Source organism: Tasmannia lanceolata, unplaced genomic scaffold, assembly GCF_043159265.1.
Source record: "Tasmannia lanceolata isolate RefF3 unplaced genomic scaffold, GAP_Taslan_0.1 ptg000018l, whole genome shotgun sequence".
NCBI lineage: Eukaryota > Viridiplantae > Streptophyta > Magnoliopsida > Canellales > Winteraceae > Tasmannia > Tasmannia lanceolata.
The window spans coordinates 941,334-956,646 of record NW_027518695.1 but is presented as its reverse complement, the minus strand read 5'-3'; the positions used below and the strand labels follow the sequence as shown (position 1 = coordinate 956,646).

General features: G+C 38.8%; 2 protein-coding genes across 2 annotated transcripts; one reads left to right on the top strand and one right to left on the bottom strand.

Annotated features, from left to right (window-relative positions):
- The first annotated feature begins 240 nt into the window (after positions 1 to 240).
- LOC143849775 (nudix hydrolase 2-like) lies at positions 241 to 7,485 on the top strand. Its single transcript, XM_077358954.1, has 9 exons — positions 241 to 521; positions 2,310 to 2,527; positions 3,612 to 3,677; positions 4,944 to 5,081; positions 5,389 to 5,466; positions 5,569 to 5,619; positions 5,725 to 5,759; positions 6,769 to 6,877; positions 7,167 to 7,485. Exons 2-9 carry the CDS (start codon positions 2,342 to 2,344, stop codon positions 7,377 to 7,379), a joined length of 876 nt encoding a protein of 291 aa, XP_077215069.1. The 5' UTR covers positions 241 to 521; positions 2,310 to 2,341; the 3' UTR covers positions 7,380 to 7,485.
- A 690-nt stretch (positions 7,486 to 8,175) lies between these two features.
- On the bottom strand, positions 8,176 to 10,407 carry LOC143849773 (fasciclin-like arabinogalactan protein 2). Its single transcript, XM_077358953.1, has 2 exons — positions 9,599 to 10,407; positions 8,176 to 8,834 (listed from the first exon to the last, which is right to left on the bottom strand). The coding sequence occupies exons 1-2, from the start codon at positions 10,329 to 10,331 to the stop codon at positions 8,371 to 8,373; spliced, it is 1,197 nt and encodes a 398-aa protein (XP_077215068.1). The 5' UTR covers positions 10,332 to 10,407; the 3' UTR covers positions 8,176 to 8,370.
- Positions 10,408 to 15,313: the final 4,906 nt, after the last annotated feature.

Here is a 15,313-nt window from a genome sequence, read left to right as displayed (position 1 = left end):
TTTGCTAGGGTCCATCCAAAAAAGCATTTCGCAGAACGTTTGTTGCATGAGAAAGCAGCCACAGTGGCACACTTTCAAACAGATTTTGTCTTTACTGATGAGGTGTGTGAATGTGTGATTACTACGAAACCCACTGTCGTCCATACACGTGACCAAAACCATGTGGAAGAGAAGTGGAGCCACCAAATGACGAGGAGTTTCCATGGCCAATGGGGTGCGCACTGACCTATCGACTTCACTTCAGTGTCGTTAATCAACGAACCGCGTCTATTTTCAATTAAATGTTCTGAAATCGTCCCGCGAAATAAACAGAAGAAATTGGAAATTCTAGGATTTAGGTTTTCTAGCCATTCCCATCTTCAAATCTCTCTCTTTGCTCTCGATTATCTTCTTCAAAACCAGAAATCTTTGCGTTTATTCAAATCAAACCTTCTTCGGATCTTTTTATTCTTGGACTAGTCACATTGTTCAATGGAAGCATCGTTTCATTTCTCTCCTTCGGCGTTTGGCCGTTTTTAAAGGTATTTATCTCCTTCAGATCGTCCGTGTATTTGTTTTCATCAGTTTCACTTAATTTGCGGAAATTCGGATCTGTTCCCTATTTCGATATTTATTTCTTTTAAATTTTGTGAATTCTCTTGAATATGCTCGATCTAGAGTAAGCGTCTGCTTAAATCTTGTGTTCTTAGTGTGATACTGTTCCATTTCTCTTCTGTTTGCTTATCTGGTGGAATTTTGACTGTTCCATGCTTCAATTGCTTTTTACAGCATCAATTGTTTTTTAATTTCAATTCGATTGTTAATTTGATAATTCCTTCAGTCATACTAAACTAATTTTGATCTCTCACATGTGTTGGAGTTTTAGCTTGTTTGAATGTGCTTAAGGGAGTTCAGGGCATAGAACTTGTTTTCCTAGCAAGAAATTTAGATATTTGCAGTTTGATAGCGTTTCATTTCTGTTTTGTTTGCTTTTCTAATGAACTTAGGGTTTTCAATGTTTGATTTGTGTTTTTAGAATTAATCGTCGACAAGGTTTGTTCCCAACTCAATCTTCATAAAAATTAGACGAGCCAATGAAAAACCTGTTTAGCCGACTCGCAAAATAATTCTTCCACAGCCGAATTGGCTAGTTTTTACCGTGGACAAATTCTTGACGGTGTATGAGTTTCAATTTCAGCTTCAGTTTTTCATAAATTATAGCTACTCAATTCCTTTTACCATGCTCAAATTCAGGGAACTATATGCTTAAGACTTGTTTCTATAGCAAGAAATTTGGGTTTTCCTGCTTCAATAGTCTTCAGTTTCTATTTACTTAGCTCACTATGTTGGGAATTATTGTTTTCAATACTTGAATTGTGCTTTTATTTCCCTCTTTTTTCTTATTCACTGAAGTGATTGTTACTTTTGCATTTTTTGGAAGGTTACAGACTTATAGAATACTAGTATTCCAGGCCCATGCTATGCATGGGTGCAAAATGGTGGCCAACCTCACCAAATAAAAGGTTAACAACAGCCCAAAGGCCACTCTATACCAAAAAATGACAGGTTGGGGACACAACTCTGTCTCATTTAAGCATTTCATCGAACACAATAATAAGCACAAAAATACTCTTGAATGCCAAATTGACTGGCAAGATAAACCGGATCCTTTACTTCCCTTTCGTATAAAATCACCAATCACTCCACAACTACATCCTCGGCAACGGGGACCGAGCTTCCATCTCCTTCAAATGCAAATGCCTCAAAACGACCCATCTCTCCAAGCTGTAGGCAAAGTGCTTCGGAAACGTATATATCACAAAATTGAGCTTCTGTGCTCATTTGTTTGTGGGGTGAATTTTTAAAATATCCATATGAGAAATAATGGCATTAGCTCGAGCAGTGAATGGGCTTAAGAAGCTCAACAATCATCCCAGAAAGGGCAGAAATTCATGAAACGAAAAAGCATTAGAAGCCATGATTCCAGCTCATAAGTTTTACTGACCGTCTTCTTTTATAATGTTTTGTTGATCGGGATGTTTGATTGGCTCTTATGGTTCTTTTTCTTTTCAATTGGTAACGAGAACATGTAGGCTGAGATGGTTTTGTATTCAAACAGGCTGAAAAATCAGGTGTTTTCTAACCAGTGAAGAAAGTTGGTTGAGAACTTTTCTCATGTTGGATTTTTTTATTTTCTCATTTTATAGTGGTAGTAGTATTTCAGTATTCCTTTTTCAACATTTTTTGGAACGTAATTTGAACCAAAATGATTATTTGCTGTAATACTTTTCAGGTTTTTTTGTTATATTTTTCTTTTGGTTCTTTTGTAGGTTTTGAGGTTGGATCTGTGAGTATCAGATCCATGTCAGCCTCAGCAAGTCCATTGTCAACTGTGGCAGCATTGTCAACTGATAGTAGAGAGGCAGTTGAAATACTTACTGCGGTTAATGACAGATACGGAGGCATCACTGTTGACATAAGGGAACCTATGGATGCAGGAGCCTTTGTTTCTTCACTAAGAGTGTCAATATCCAAATGGAGGCAACAGGTGATTGCTCTAACCTTTGTGCCATCTGTCTTATGACTATGTAAACCTTTTCTTTATTTGTTGGTTAGACAATTTGCAGATAGTGTAATAATCATGTCCGATGGTTAATTTTGTGAATAGCGTTCACCTGTATTTTTGTGAATAGGGTGCTAACATGCACCTTTTCTTTAAGTTGGGTGCTAAAATGCATCTAGGTGGAGTAGGGTCTATATTTTTGTTTTAAAGTTAAATGCGAACACAAGCCTTAAGTGAGGTGATTGTTTGTAAGAGAGAAATATTAAATGAAATAAGTGAAGAAATCGTAGCTGAGATGAAGAAATTAGAAGAATTCGTGGGTTTGGATATGTTGGCGTAATGTAGTAAAAAATGTGATGTTGGATGAAAGAAGATGAGAAATTAGGATCTCAAAGTTGAGATGAAGAATGAGTCTGATTTTGATGAATAAGGAAAATGAAAAGTTGAGATTGCAAAGATAGGAAGAGATGGAATGGAGAAGAGAAGAACAAACTGAAAAAGGAATGAAATTCCTTGTTAAAATGATAAATCTTGGCATTTAGCTCCCCCTTTGATAGGTCTTTCACTTTGATACCATGTAAAATAGATATTTATAGTGAGAGAGAGAGAGAGAGAGAGAGAGAGAGAGAGAGAGAGAGAGAGAGAGATTTTAATGTAAGAAGCGAGAGATAAAGAGAAGAAATGAGAAGAGGAGAGGAGACAAAACGTGAGGCAGAAAATATGTTTTCACCAAATTCAAGATTTGTGTATACAGCGACTTTATGCAATATATCATAAATAACTAAAATACTCTCACATGTACTCGTATTCTCTAACAATTTACCCTCCATATTGTAATTTGTTTATAAGTCATTCGGCTAGGAATTTAATGAAATCAAATCTAGTTTGATGTATATTCTTTGAATTGCATGTCTTTATCTCGTGTTCCCTCCTTGAATAAATTGTGAGGTAGACCAGGTTTTAGTATCTTTAACAGATCTTATGCCCACGATCGACGGTTGTAGTCTATGGATGTTCTTTCTAGTGTTTTCTAGTAGAGTTGGTTGATATTCTTGATGTTCATTTGCAGGGAAAGAAAGGTGTTTGGATCAAATTGCCCATTGAACATGCAAATCTTGTTCAAGCTGCAGTTCAGGTCTATAAATTTCTTCATATGTTGTTTTTGTTATTTTTAAAAGTCGATCTAGCAATTTTTGAACACCAGAGATTGCTTTTCAGCAGAAGTTATTATTTTTTCAAAGTGCATGATGCTTGTCTAATAAGAGAGGCATGAATTTTGGAAACAGTAATTCCAAAGCACGACAACTTTATTTGCTCTTACAATTGAATTTATCTCAAGAAACTGAATACTTCCAAATGCAAGCACAAGAACCCTGAAAGTTTTTTATTTTTTATTTTTTATTTTTTTATGACATAGGGTATCCCCACCCCATTTTAGGGCGGAACTAATCCCTATGGATGCTTGCAATCACCCGTAAACCTCGGGTTTACTACAGGGGGATTCGAACTCTCGGCAACCCTTGAGTTTTTATGTGCTTTTACATTTGAATTATTCTCAAGAAAATGAGTACTTCCAAATGCACATGATCTAGTAACTGCTGTTAGATGTATTTTCTTTTCGTATTTTTTGGGCAAGAAATGATGTAAAATTCTCTGTTGGTAAAATGATATTTATTGTAATTTTCTTTTTCCTTTTCTGATCAACTGTATAAACTGTATAGTTTAAGAGAAAACTGTGTTATTCATTGGATGAAACATAACCTTTTATGTGGCCTTCGCAAATTGAATACTCTTACCCTTGACAAAGATCAATTGAATATCCGTTATACTTCTCTTGATAGAAGTCAACCTCCAGATGGAGTCTGGGTGGTTCATATGGCAAAGGTGAACAAAATTACAAAAAAGAAATTTATCGTGGTGGAGCCTAGTGGAGTCATGGAATCATCTGTTGGTTCATCTGCCTTGAGAACTTTGTCATGTAGCTCTGCACTTCTCCTTGGAACATTTGAATATTAATTAGAATCTTTTTTACCTCTGACATATCACAGTTAAGCCATCAGAGACTGACATTTCCCACTTAAGCCATGATAGACTGTTCTGAGTTCTACTCATGATCGGAGTTGAGTTTATTTGTCACAACGGGATGCAACTGTTACTAATGGATTATGATTTTTATACACTGATGCCAAGTGGAGACCCACAGTTTGTCTTCGAGAAATACAGTATTGAAGCACTCACTCTTAAAGCATTCTGATTTGATGGAAAGCCCTCTTCTGCTTTCTCCCTTATGTTGCCCTTTTTTTCCATTTTGTTTTTCCCTTTAGTCCCAATCAATCGTTTTGTATTAGTTCTGTATTAGCATTTTACTCAGGTTCCATACAACTGCTATTTTGATTTGCAGGAAGGGTTTTGGTACCATCATGCGGAGCCAAATTACTTGATGCTTGTTTATTGGATTCCTGATACTGTTCATACTCTCCCTGTAAATGCTACACACACAGTGGGTGTTGGTGGTTTTGTGATGAATGATAGAAGAGAGGTACACCCTACATATGATTACTGCTAACCTTCCAAATCATTGTCTTTTCTTCAAGTTAACTATTAGTAATAAATTCAAATTCTTACTCCTTATAGATCTGTCTTTTATTCAGTATAGGATTAAGCATAGTGGATCTCTCCTTTGTTTAAATGGATAGATTAAGTTTTTGGTCTCAATATATGTTCTTTTTTATAAATTGTTATAGCTTCATATCTGGACTGCAAGTTTCTGATATGTTTTCAATGTTGGTTAACTTATTATGATGGTTCTCAGTAATTTTGGATCTGCGAATTCCATTGTTCGTTAGGTGCTTGTAGTACAGGAAAAGTTTGGCAGTCTCCAGGGCACTGGTATATGGAAGTTTCCTACTGGAGTTGTTGACCAGGTATGTGTATCATCATCTACTTGAGAATCGAGGAAATTTTCATTTATTTATTGAAAATGCAGATGTTCTTTCTCCAGAGAAATTGATCTCTTTTATGTACAGGGTGAAGATATTTTTGCTGGCGCCATAAGGGAAGTCAAAGAAGAGACAGGAGTGGGTGATACATGTGGCTTTATGTTTTCAACTGTTTTTGCAATTTAATTTCAAGTTGTTATAAGCCCATCTTTTATTGTTTTACTGAGTTTTATACTGTGACAGATCGACACAGAGTTTGTGGAAGTACTTGCGTTCAGGTACTTGATTTGCTTGCTTGACCTCAAAGAATTCCTAGATTATACTTGTGTGAGCACTTATAATGGAATATACATAGAAATAATACTTCTACTCCCTTTCTTAGCCATTCCACCTTTTTTATCTAATTTTGTATGAGTTCAGGTATTTTTAAAATGGCAAAGATACTTGTAGTTTGTGTCTTCTTCCATTTTCTCATTGGTAGCAGAATCGAACAAAAAAAATGGTCTGCCCAGCTGATTTGGATTGAAATACTCACACCCTGTTCGAATATGCCCATTGTAGGAGATCCTTGGCATGGTCTCAGATCACTGGGATACATAAACGAAATGTCTAAAACACTTTTTTTGTTTCGTGAACTAATTTTTTGGGGGCATATTGATGGCACATGTCATGTGAGCGATTTGGTAATGCTATAGAGAAATTGGGTAACAGGAAGATAACAGGTAATTAATAAAGATAAGAATCCAACTCCTGTCATACGATAAAGTCTCTACCAATCAAAACTCAATGGACTCAATGGTTTCAGTGGTGCTCTTTGTCCAACCAATTCAAAACTCTATGGACTCAATGGTTTCAGGGGTGCTCTTTGTCACTTATGTTTTTCGAATGATCTTTCTTTGGTAATTGTTTGTTTTTGGCTCGAGTTGAGCTTTAGCCACCGAGTTGAGGGTTGTCTTTTTGGGTCCATATTCATTCAACAACGAGGTTGAACAAATGGTGGTGGCCGAGATTAATTGGGCCGATGGGTACCTAGGGATTTCACTATACAAGTTCCGGATTGCAAAGATTGCAATGGGAAGTGTTCATTGCTTTTTGAAGTATCAGGGCAGCACTACATATTAGGTTGCTTTTTCATAGGATAAATGTAGATGATCAAGTGATAATAATGTCTATGTTATGATTACAGCATTTCAATTTCCTTGTAGGGAAACATGTATTTTTGAACCAGAACCTGATCTTACACTTTATATCTATCCTTTTCAACTGCTTGACGAGTGTAAGTTACAGGCAAAGCCACAATTCATTTTGTGGGAAGTCAGATTTATTCTTTATATGCGTGCTGCACCCTCTCTCCTTTGACATTGAGAAACAAGAATCAGAAATAGAGGCAGCCCAGGTAATTTCTTGCTGATAATGGCAGATTACGACGATTCCCTCTTTAGCCTTTCAAGGATATACTTGGATGTTGTATGAAATGCAAGAAATTCCCAAAACTCTTATGAAAGAACCACCCCCACCCCAACCCTCAAAAGAAAAAAAATGTTTTCATCTTTTTTCTGACATTTTTATTCACTCATCTTTATTTGAATGTTATTTTTGAATGAAAGTATTGCTTTTCAATAGATCCATCATTTAATGTTTGTAATAATTGAAGAATGATTATAGTGGTTGTTATTTTTCTTCAGTGGATGCCGATTGAGGAATTTGCATCCCAATCTTTTCTCCATAAACACGAGGCTCTCAAGTACATGGTTGATATTTGCGTAGAGAAGACTGGAAAGGGATATGACGGATTTTCAGCAGTGCCTATAAAATCGGGTTTCTCCAATGACCAAGGCTACTTGTATTTAAACAATAGGGATCTGAGCCATCGATTAAGTTCTGGTAAAGAGTTCTAGAACTACCTTCTCACAATATGTTGTATTTTTTTTCTCTATGTTGTTATCTGTAACATGAATATTTCTCTTTTGTGAAGGTACAATAATTAAATGGATCATTCTTCTCTATTTATGTCTTCTCTCTTTTGGCTCAAGGAATCTGATCCACATTGCCTTCTCAATAGAAATACAGAGATCTGTTACTCTGTTTTTACTTTTGGATTGCATATCCACTTCTTTGAAAACAGTATTTATATCTGCATATCTGCACATCTTGTTACTCTGTTGTTCCTTTTTTTTCCCTTCTCTTTTGATGGGTAAGCTTGAGGATTTGGCAGACCTCTAGCACTTATTATTAAATTTATCCTGTTTACCGTATCCTATGAATTTGTTAGCATGGAAATTCTTAAACTTTGAAATTGCAATAATCTAATCTACACATGAAAATGTTATCTAGCCTCCAATCTCCACAAAGCTGTGTACATCGAAATTCTCTCTCTCTCTCTCTCTCTCTCTCTCTATTAGACAGAACTTCAAAGTATCCAAAGGTGTTTTTAACTTGGTAATCAGAGCGAGGAGATCACTTCTGCTCTAACAAAGTATGAGGGTAGCGTGGGGAACGAACCTGGAGTCATGTGAAGACCTTTCACCTACAAGAATCAGCTCTGCTCCACGCTTAGTTGAATCAAGGACTGGTTGGGGGGATATAAATTGTGTTTATTTATTGAAATATTATAAGACTGTTTTGAAGAGGTTTGAGATGTTTTTAAGCCAAATTAATTAAAAGAGTCTTCCCTTAGCTATAAAGAGTGAAAAAAAAAAAAAAAAACAGCCAACCATCACTAATAAAAGAGAAAATAAAAACACAACAAGATCAAAATTTAAAAAAAAAAATACAAATAATCAGAATAAATACAACCATCCACCCTGACGAGAAAAGGGACCCGTTATTTTAAAAAAAGAAAAGAAAAGTAAAGTAAAGTTTAAAAAAAATCACACCCGAAAACCACACTCACATCAACAACCACGCTCCCAAACTGACCATAGCCGGAAAAACCATCCCTCCGGCGAATCTAACACTCCCGGATTGATTATCAGCCGTCTGATCAGCCGGAGATGTATCCGGTCCCGCCGGAGCCGGAGGCGATGTCAAATCAGCAGCCTTATGAGATTTCCCCTTTGCCGGAGCCGGAGCCGGAGCCGACACCGGGGCCGCTACTTTAAACAATTCCGTTGGCTGTAATACTTTATCCACCGTATAAATAGCTAAGGGCTGCTCGTCCAATAACGTCCCCGTTATCTTTGCCGTCACCAGACTCGTTTTCAGCGTCACCTGCTCTCCTTCATTCTGGACGGTAAAGTCAAACTTCTTAACGCCGTCAGTAGCGAGAGTATTCATCAAACCGTTGTTAGATTTCAACATCGCCATTGATTCATACACGGGAATTCCATGGTATAACAACAACGAAGCCTTACCTGTTGAAGTATGAATGATTAAATTATGTAACACTATCTCTAACGGCTTAAAGTAATGTTTCACATGGTATCACATGGCCCTGGGTTCAAATCCCAACAACTCCTTATGTTAAATATTCAAGTGTATAAAAAAACGAGGGGCACCAGGGAGGGGGGAGTGTTGAAGTATAAGGCCATGATTGTTTGAGATTATGACAACCGATTGTGAGCGCCAAACCAATTGTTGGACTCAGTTTGAGGCTTCAGCGTCACAATCAAAATGAACAGGGCCTATGTAATTTTGAGTCCAACAATGGGTTTGGCGCTCACAATCAGTTGCCATAATCTAAAACAAACAGGGCATTAAGCTTTTGGATTAATTGGTTGTTTTACATTAACTTCCCCGGCCCCAAACTTATGATTGGACTCAAATTTACGTTTAATTTTGAGCCCAATAATCAGTTTGGGGGCTCACCATTGGTTATCATAACCCAAACTAACATGGCCTTAATTTTGAGCCCAACAATCATTTTGGGGCTTACAATCACTTGTCAATGAACATAAGCTTTTGGGGTAATTGGTCGTTTCAGATTACCTTCCTCTGTCAAATTCTTATATTTGGGCATAAACCCTGTCCGTTAGAGATTATGACAAGAGCCCAAAACCAATTATTGGACTCAAATTTAAATTTGAGTCCAATAATTGGTTTTGGGCTCGCAATCGGTTGGCATAATCTCAAACAAACAGGGCCTGAGCTTTTGGAGTAATTGGTTAGTTGACATTACCTTCCGCAGTTAAATTCTTGTATTTGGGCATAAAAGCCGTCATGGCCTGATCGATGGGGCAAAAAACCGTCAACCCTCCGCCAATATTATCGTCAAAAGTCTGTAAAGCCCCATCCGCCGTTAAAAGATCGGCAAAAACCTTACACCCTTGTTTAGACATGAGCGTGGTGAGATTCATCTGAGCGGGAGCCGGAGTTGGAGCCTCGGCTTCAGGCGATGAAAGTGGTTGACTGATCTGAATAACAGAGATATTGTAAGGGATTTCTTGGATAGATTTCACAAATGAAGCATCTAAAACGCCTGAACTGTCTTCGGATCCAAAACCCACTTTGCCACCTTTGAGGTCTGTGATATTGACGAAACCAGTTGAGCCAGGAGCCGAGCCAGTGGCTTGGTACATGGTGGCTGAGACGGCTGTGCCGTTAGTAATTTGGTGGAGTTTTTTAGCGCCAAAGTAGTCTAAGAGAACGTGGAGGGAGAGGACGTTTTTGAGGGCGTAGAGGGAGAGGTGTTTTGAGAGGAGGGCTGACATGCCGGAATTGTCGACGGCAAGGACGGTGATTGTTTCCCGGCGGTTGATTTCCGGTGCCAGGTGGGTGACGGTTAAGTAGTGGTTGAAGGTTGAGAATTCGGGGTATTGGGCTAGGATGCGGGTGATATTGTGCGCATTGGGGGTGTAGGATAAGAGGAAGAGGGAGAGGAGGAAGAGGAGGGGAGTTGAAGAGAGCTGCATTGTTGTTACTTTCTCAGAGAAAGTTAAGAGGCGGGGGAGAGGAAAGAAGGAGATTGAGAAAAGTGGAGTGAAGAGAAGGGCGAGTGGAGTGGGTGTTAGTAATAGTAGTGGAGCTCTGGAATGGGGTCTACCAGGGAATTACGCTTGGCTTTGGAATGAATTACGATAAATGCCATTGTCTTTTTGGTTGGTGTCATGAAGAAGGGAGTTAGGAAAAGTATTAGCACATGGGTTAAGGGATAATTACGGGTAGTGCCACTTAAAAGCACTCAGTATTCCCACCCATTAAGAACTGATTATTACTAGTTTAGTACACAGTATGGATATGTTGCAGGTCAAGGTGGCAAACGTGCCGTGCCAGCTACCAAATGAGGCCCCGATAGGTCCGCGGGCCGGGCACGGCACGGCACGGCATGGAAAGGGGTCATGGGCTCGGGCTCGGGCCGTGCCAGGCCGCCCAACCAAGCGTGGCACGACCTGCGTCACTATATCCGTGCTGTGCCTGGCCCGTGGTGTGCCGTGCCTTGCCGGGCCGCTGGCCGGCACGGCCCATTTGCCACCTTCAGTTGCAGGCAGGAAAGAGAGCAGCTACATAGGATGAATTAAATGAATAAGACAAAAGTGAGAGTATGTGGCTGCTCTCTCATGCAACATCCACTCCGAGAAATGCCTTCTGTGGTGGTCCATAGTAAATCAGCATATCCGTAAAATGCCTCGGTCCCTAGCAAATAATGACTAACGGTATCCATTATTTTCACCAGTTTGGAAGGGGTTTTGGGTAAATTCACACTAGAAAGAATCAATAATGAGGCTTTAAAGAAAGCCTTCTGGAGGGTTTTGGTATCTTTGATCGGAAATCGAAGCATTAAAAGTAATATTATGAGATTTGCTCTGTCAAAGGAGTTCGACTGCCAGTGCACGTTAGCAAACGCCTTGAAAAAAGAAAACGACCACGTGAGGAGTGAGGACCGGTTTGTAACGTTCATTTGCTCACTTTAGCCAGTCGAGTGGCACTTTCGCAGTTAAAGAAAAGAAAGAGGGTAGATGTGATTTGTATGGGTCAACCTGGTGTTACGTAACCATGGTGACGACGTGGGGTCAGTTCCAACTCCTTCATGTTCGAACATCCCAGCCAGGTCGTAATAAACGTTGCCGATTGTGCCACGTGTACGGTCAGGGTTCCTCTCCAACGCATTAGATGCCTCCACCGACAAACGTCCTCTGCCAACATGTACTTGTTGGTTGAAGCACGAACGTATTCCCGGGGAAATGATATCAGTACGCATGGTTCTAGCTTGTCTTTTTCCTTTTAATAGGCTTGTGTGAGCTTTTTGGGAACTGCATGTAGTAACCTTTTAACAAGATAGGTTAGCGCAAATATCAAAACATGGTTGTGCTGATATGATTTCCCTTATTCCCTTTGTCTACTTAAAAAAGAATTCAGTTTGCTTTTACTTTCATCCTATCTTAATCCATGATAAAATGTAGACAGCTTCTAGGAAGACACCTCCATGTTAGGATGTCCATGACACCCCTCTTCTTCTGCTATCTTTCCAAGGTTGCATTTGCATATGACAAAAGCATATCTTTCTCAATTTAATACATACAAATGGCAATATTACAAAGGCTGTTTGGGACAAACTTGACACAAGTGTGTCCTCGTTTCGTTCCCTAAAAATTGAATGTGGGAAATGATACTATGAGAGACACTTCAAAGGTTGCTTTTGGCTCGCCTTACCTTAATCTTCTTACCTCTACCTTCGCATAGATGGCACATCATTCACAGCACACATTCTCAAATTTAAATTGAGTGCATGTAAAAAAATCGACCCACGCTAAGAAACTATCTCGAGTAGAATCATGTTTTCCGATCCGACTTATCCCGAGATATTTTCTCAAGTAGGGTACTGTTTTGAAAAATTAACATGAGTTGCAACCCTAAGTAAAACTCATTGAGTCAACTCGAACCTGTGTGAGTAGAAGAACATAACTCACTAGTAAAAATAGTCCAACAGCACAACGGGACCATTTAGAAAATAAAGAAGATAGTGAAATTGATGGAGGATTTGGTTAATTTCAAATTGACTTTTGGCTTTTGTGGGGATTCATGCCCCTTTCTTTGTCTTCTTGGGCACATGTCAAGAGAGAGACTCTCGTCTTTTTTTCCGAATGTGATTCCCGTTTTGTTGTTGCACCCTCCAATTTACTATAAAATGCTCCTAATCACCCTGCTTGCATGTCTTAAGCGTTAGAATGTGTGAGATACAATTAATTATTACTGCACAATCTTTATATACTAATAGGAAAATGTGCTTTAGTTTTTATCATGTTAGTAGTCACTGGTTCGAGTTGACTCACTAAATCCACTTCTTAAGTAGAGTGGCGTTTTTGAGTTTTTTCAACTATTCTTTAAACCATATTCCTTGGGCACTGTCTGTTCGGATTTTGAGAACCGATTATGATTCCAAAACTGATTATTGGACTCAAAAGTAAACTAATTTTGAGTCCATTAATCAGTTTTGGACTCGCATTCAGTTTTGAAAATTCGGAATAAGCAAAGCCTCAGTGTTTTTTTTTTTTTTTTTTCCTTTTTAAACCATGTTCCTTAGCTCCTAGTTTATACTTGGAAAAAATGAGTGGGTGTCGGTGAAATTCGACAAAGATTAGAAAACTTCTAGGGGAGGATTACTGTGCCAAGCTGTCTAGAGTAAAATGAAAAGGAGAAGGTAGATGTTTGTAGGTGATTGAATTTAAAATGGACAAGTATACACCCTGTATTCTTGTTATTTTATAACGTTAATGTCAATGACTTGTCGAGAGGTGTGACCCTGTTATTTTCACAACCAAATTTTGAGAGAGAGCTTCACAACTGGCGAGCATTACACATTAGAAAAGCGGAAATGGGGAAAACCTCTTGCAGAAATAAACTAAAAGATCTATCTATGATGGTGATTGGCGAGAGCATAAGAAAAAAATCAAAGGGAAAGGACACGTTCGTGTGGTCGGAAGCTCCCATCATGGGATGATACAATTACAAAGTTTTCTACTATGTGTCAAATGACAAATATAAGAAAATGCAATATTATTTCTTTTTTTATAGAGAAATGTTATGTTCTCCACTTTTTTACACTTGGGACAGCTCCCTTTAGTGTATTTATAACTACTCTTTTACACTTGAGTAGGCTGTCTCAACTAAAAACGGGGGCAAATATATCACTCACCTTTTTATATCCTATGTCTATTTTACTTGGAAATTTCACAAAAAGCCATTTCGTGGCCGACTCTTGCACGAGAGAACGCCACACAGGCTCACTTTTCAACATATTTTTGTCTTATTCATTCCATTCATCCGAGGTGGCTATTCCCTCGTGCAAAAACCAGCCCCAAATGGCCTAGAAAATCCATGAGAATAACATTGGCCTCGTCCGTTATGATTGAGTGTTGAGGAATGATATTTCCGCCCCCTCTTCCAGTGTTTACACCACCTTTGTTTGTCTTTTCCTTAATGACTGCATTTGTACTAATTTTGTGTTTGGCTTTTCATGGAAAGGCTCTGGAAATGGTGAGGAAGGGGGTGGGAATATCATTTCACATAAATGAGCTAAGAAATGTAAGATATCTCGTCACGCAACAAAAACCCAAAGCACGGCATGAAAACGGGTTTGTGTTACTTGTAAAAAGAAGACGAAGAATAAGGAGCAGCAAGGTGCCAAATAATTGGCCCGATGGGCCCCACCTTATGCATGGGCTAGGATGGAGATCGTGGGACCGACCCTGTCAAAAAGTGAGGTAAATTGGTGATTGTTGCCGATTACCCAAGTGGATGACCATTTGGCAAATGCGAGTAGGGTGTTACTTGTGATGAATGCACGGGCGGGGGAATTTGTAAAAAGTCCAAAATTCAATTCTAAGAGCAATCGACATTTATCCCCTGGGACTGGATTTCAAGCGATTGAGAAGAAGAGGTGAGCGGATGACTTTTAAATGACGTGTGGCCAAAGTGATGACACTTTTATGTCGATAAACAACGCCAATATCAACGATAAAAGATCAAAGAGAAACGCTCACTAGAGACGATGAATCCATTTCATCGGATATTCAATTCTTGGAGTGAAACTACAACTACTGAAAATTTAAAGTATAGTGCGGAAAAATAAATTAAGACATGTTTGATTTTGGTTTTGGGGCCTCTTTCTTTGATACATCTGCTCCTTTTTGTAGCTTTTATCTGTGTAGTTGTTCACAAGTGCTTCACATCTTGAGAGTGAATCTGCTTCAACTGCCGACTTGCATTTTGAATTTTAAACACTCACTCTCGTTTGAAAATAGCAGTTGCCTCCAGCTTAAAACATTTTACAACGATGGGGACCCAGGTTTTAATTTTCGTCTGAAATTTCGGATTTCCGTCAAGACCGAAACCGAAATGTCCGAAATCCGGAATTAGCAAAACGTATGAAATTTTGGTCAAAATTTTGGCCGAAATTTCAGAAATTTAGTCAATTTCGGCAAAATTTGAAAAAAAACTTTCCCAAATTTCAGACAAAATTTCGGCCCAAAAAATAGATGTTTCGTGCATCTTTACCGAATTTCGGGATTCCGGCTGAAATTTCAGTTTCGGCTAGGTCCGAAATTACCCCCGAAACCGAAATTTAAAACCTTGATGGGGACACACTGTTTTACACCTCATGTTTTGTATGGGATGGAACCTACCGTTTTACACCTGATGTTTTGATGGGGCGGGGCCCAGTGCCCACTATCTTTCCCCAAACATATGCATAAGGTGGGAGCCACCATTTTACCCCTAATGATGAGGTGGGGTCCACCGTCTCTACTCAAACCTATGCATTAAAGTGGGGCCTACCATTTTACACCTCATGTTTTAATTAATGGTGCGAGGCCCACCATTTTACATAGCATGGGCTCAAAATTCTAGTAGTCACTATAAACAATGATTGTATGATAATGATTTATAGTTAATTATA

What these genes read in the sequence shown, in the direction of transcription:
- LOC143849775 (XM_077358954.1), top strand. Translation starts at nt 2,342, where the DNA reads ATGTCAGCCTCAGCAAGTCCATTGTCAACTGTGGCAGCATTGTCAACT. An exon ending in TTGTTCAAGCTGCAGTTCAG is followed by an intron (nt 3,678 to 4,943) that starts GTCTATAAATTT and finishes TTTGATTTGCAG; the next exon opens with GAAGGGTTTTGGTACCATCA. An exon ending in GTGGAAGTACTTGCGTTCAG is followed by an intron (nt 5,760 to 6,768) that starts GTACTTGATTTG and finishes TGTAAGTTACAG; the next exon opens with GCAAAGCCACAATTCATTTT.
- LOC143849773 (XM_077358953.1), bottom strand. Translation starts at nt 10,331, where the DNA reads ATGCAGCTCTCTTCAACTCCCCTCCTCTTCCTCCTCTCCCTCTTCCTC. An exon ending in CAAGAATTTAACTGCGGAAG is followed by an intron (nt 8,835 to 9,598) that starts GTAATGTCAACT and finishes ATACTTCAACAG; the next exon opens with GTAAGGCTTCGTTGTTGTTA.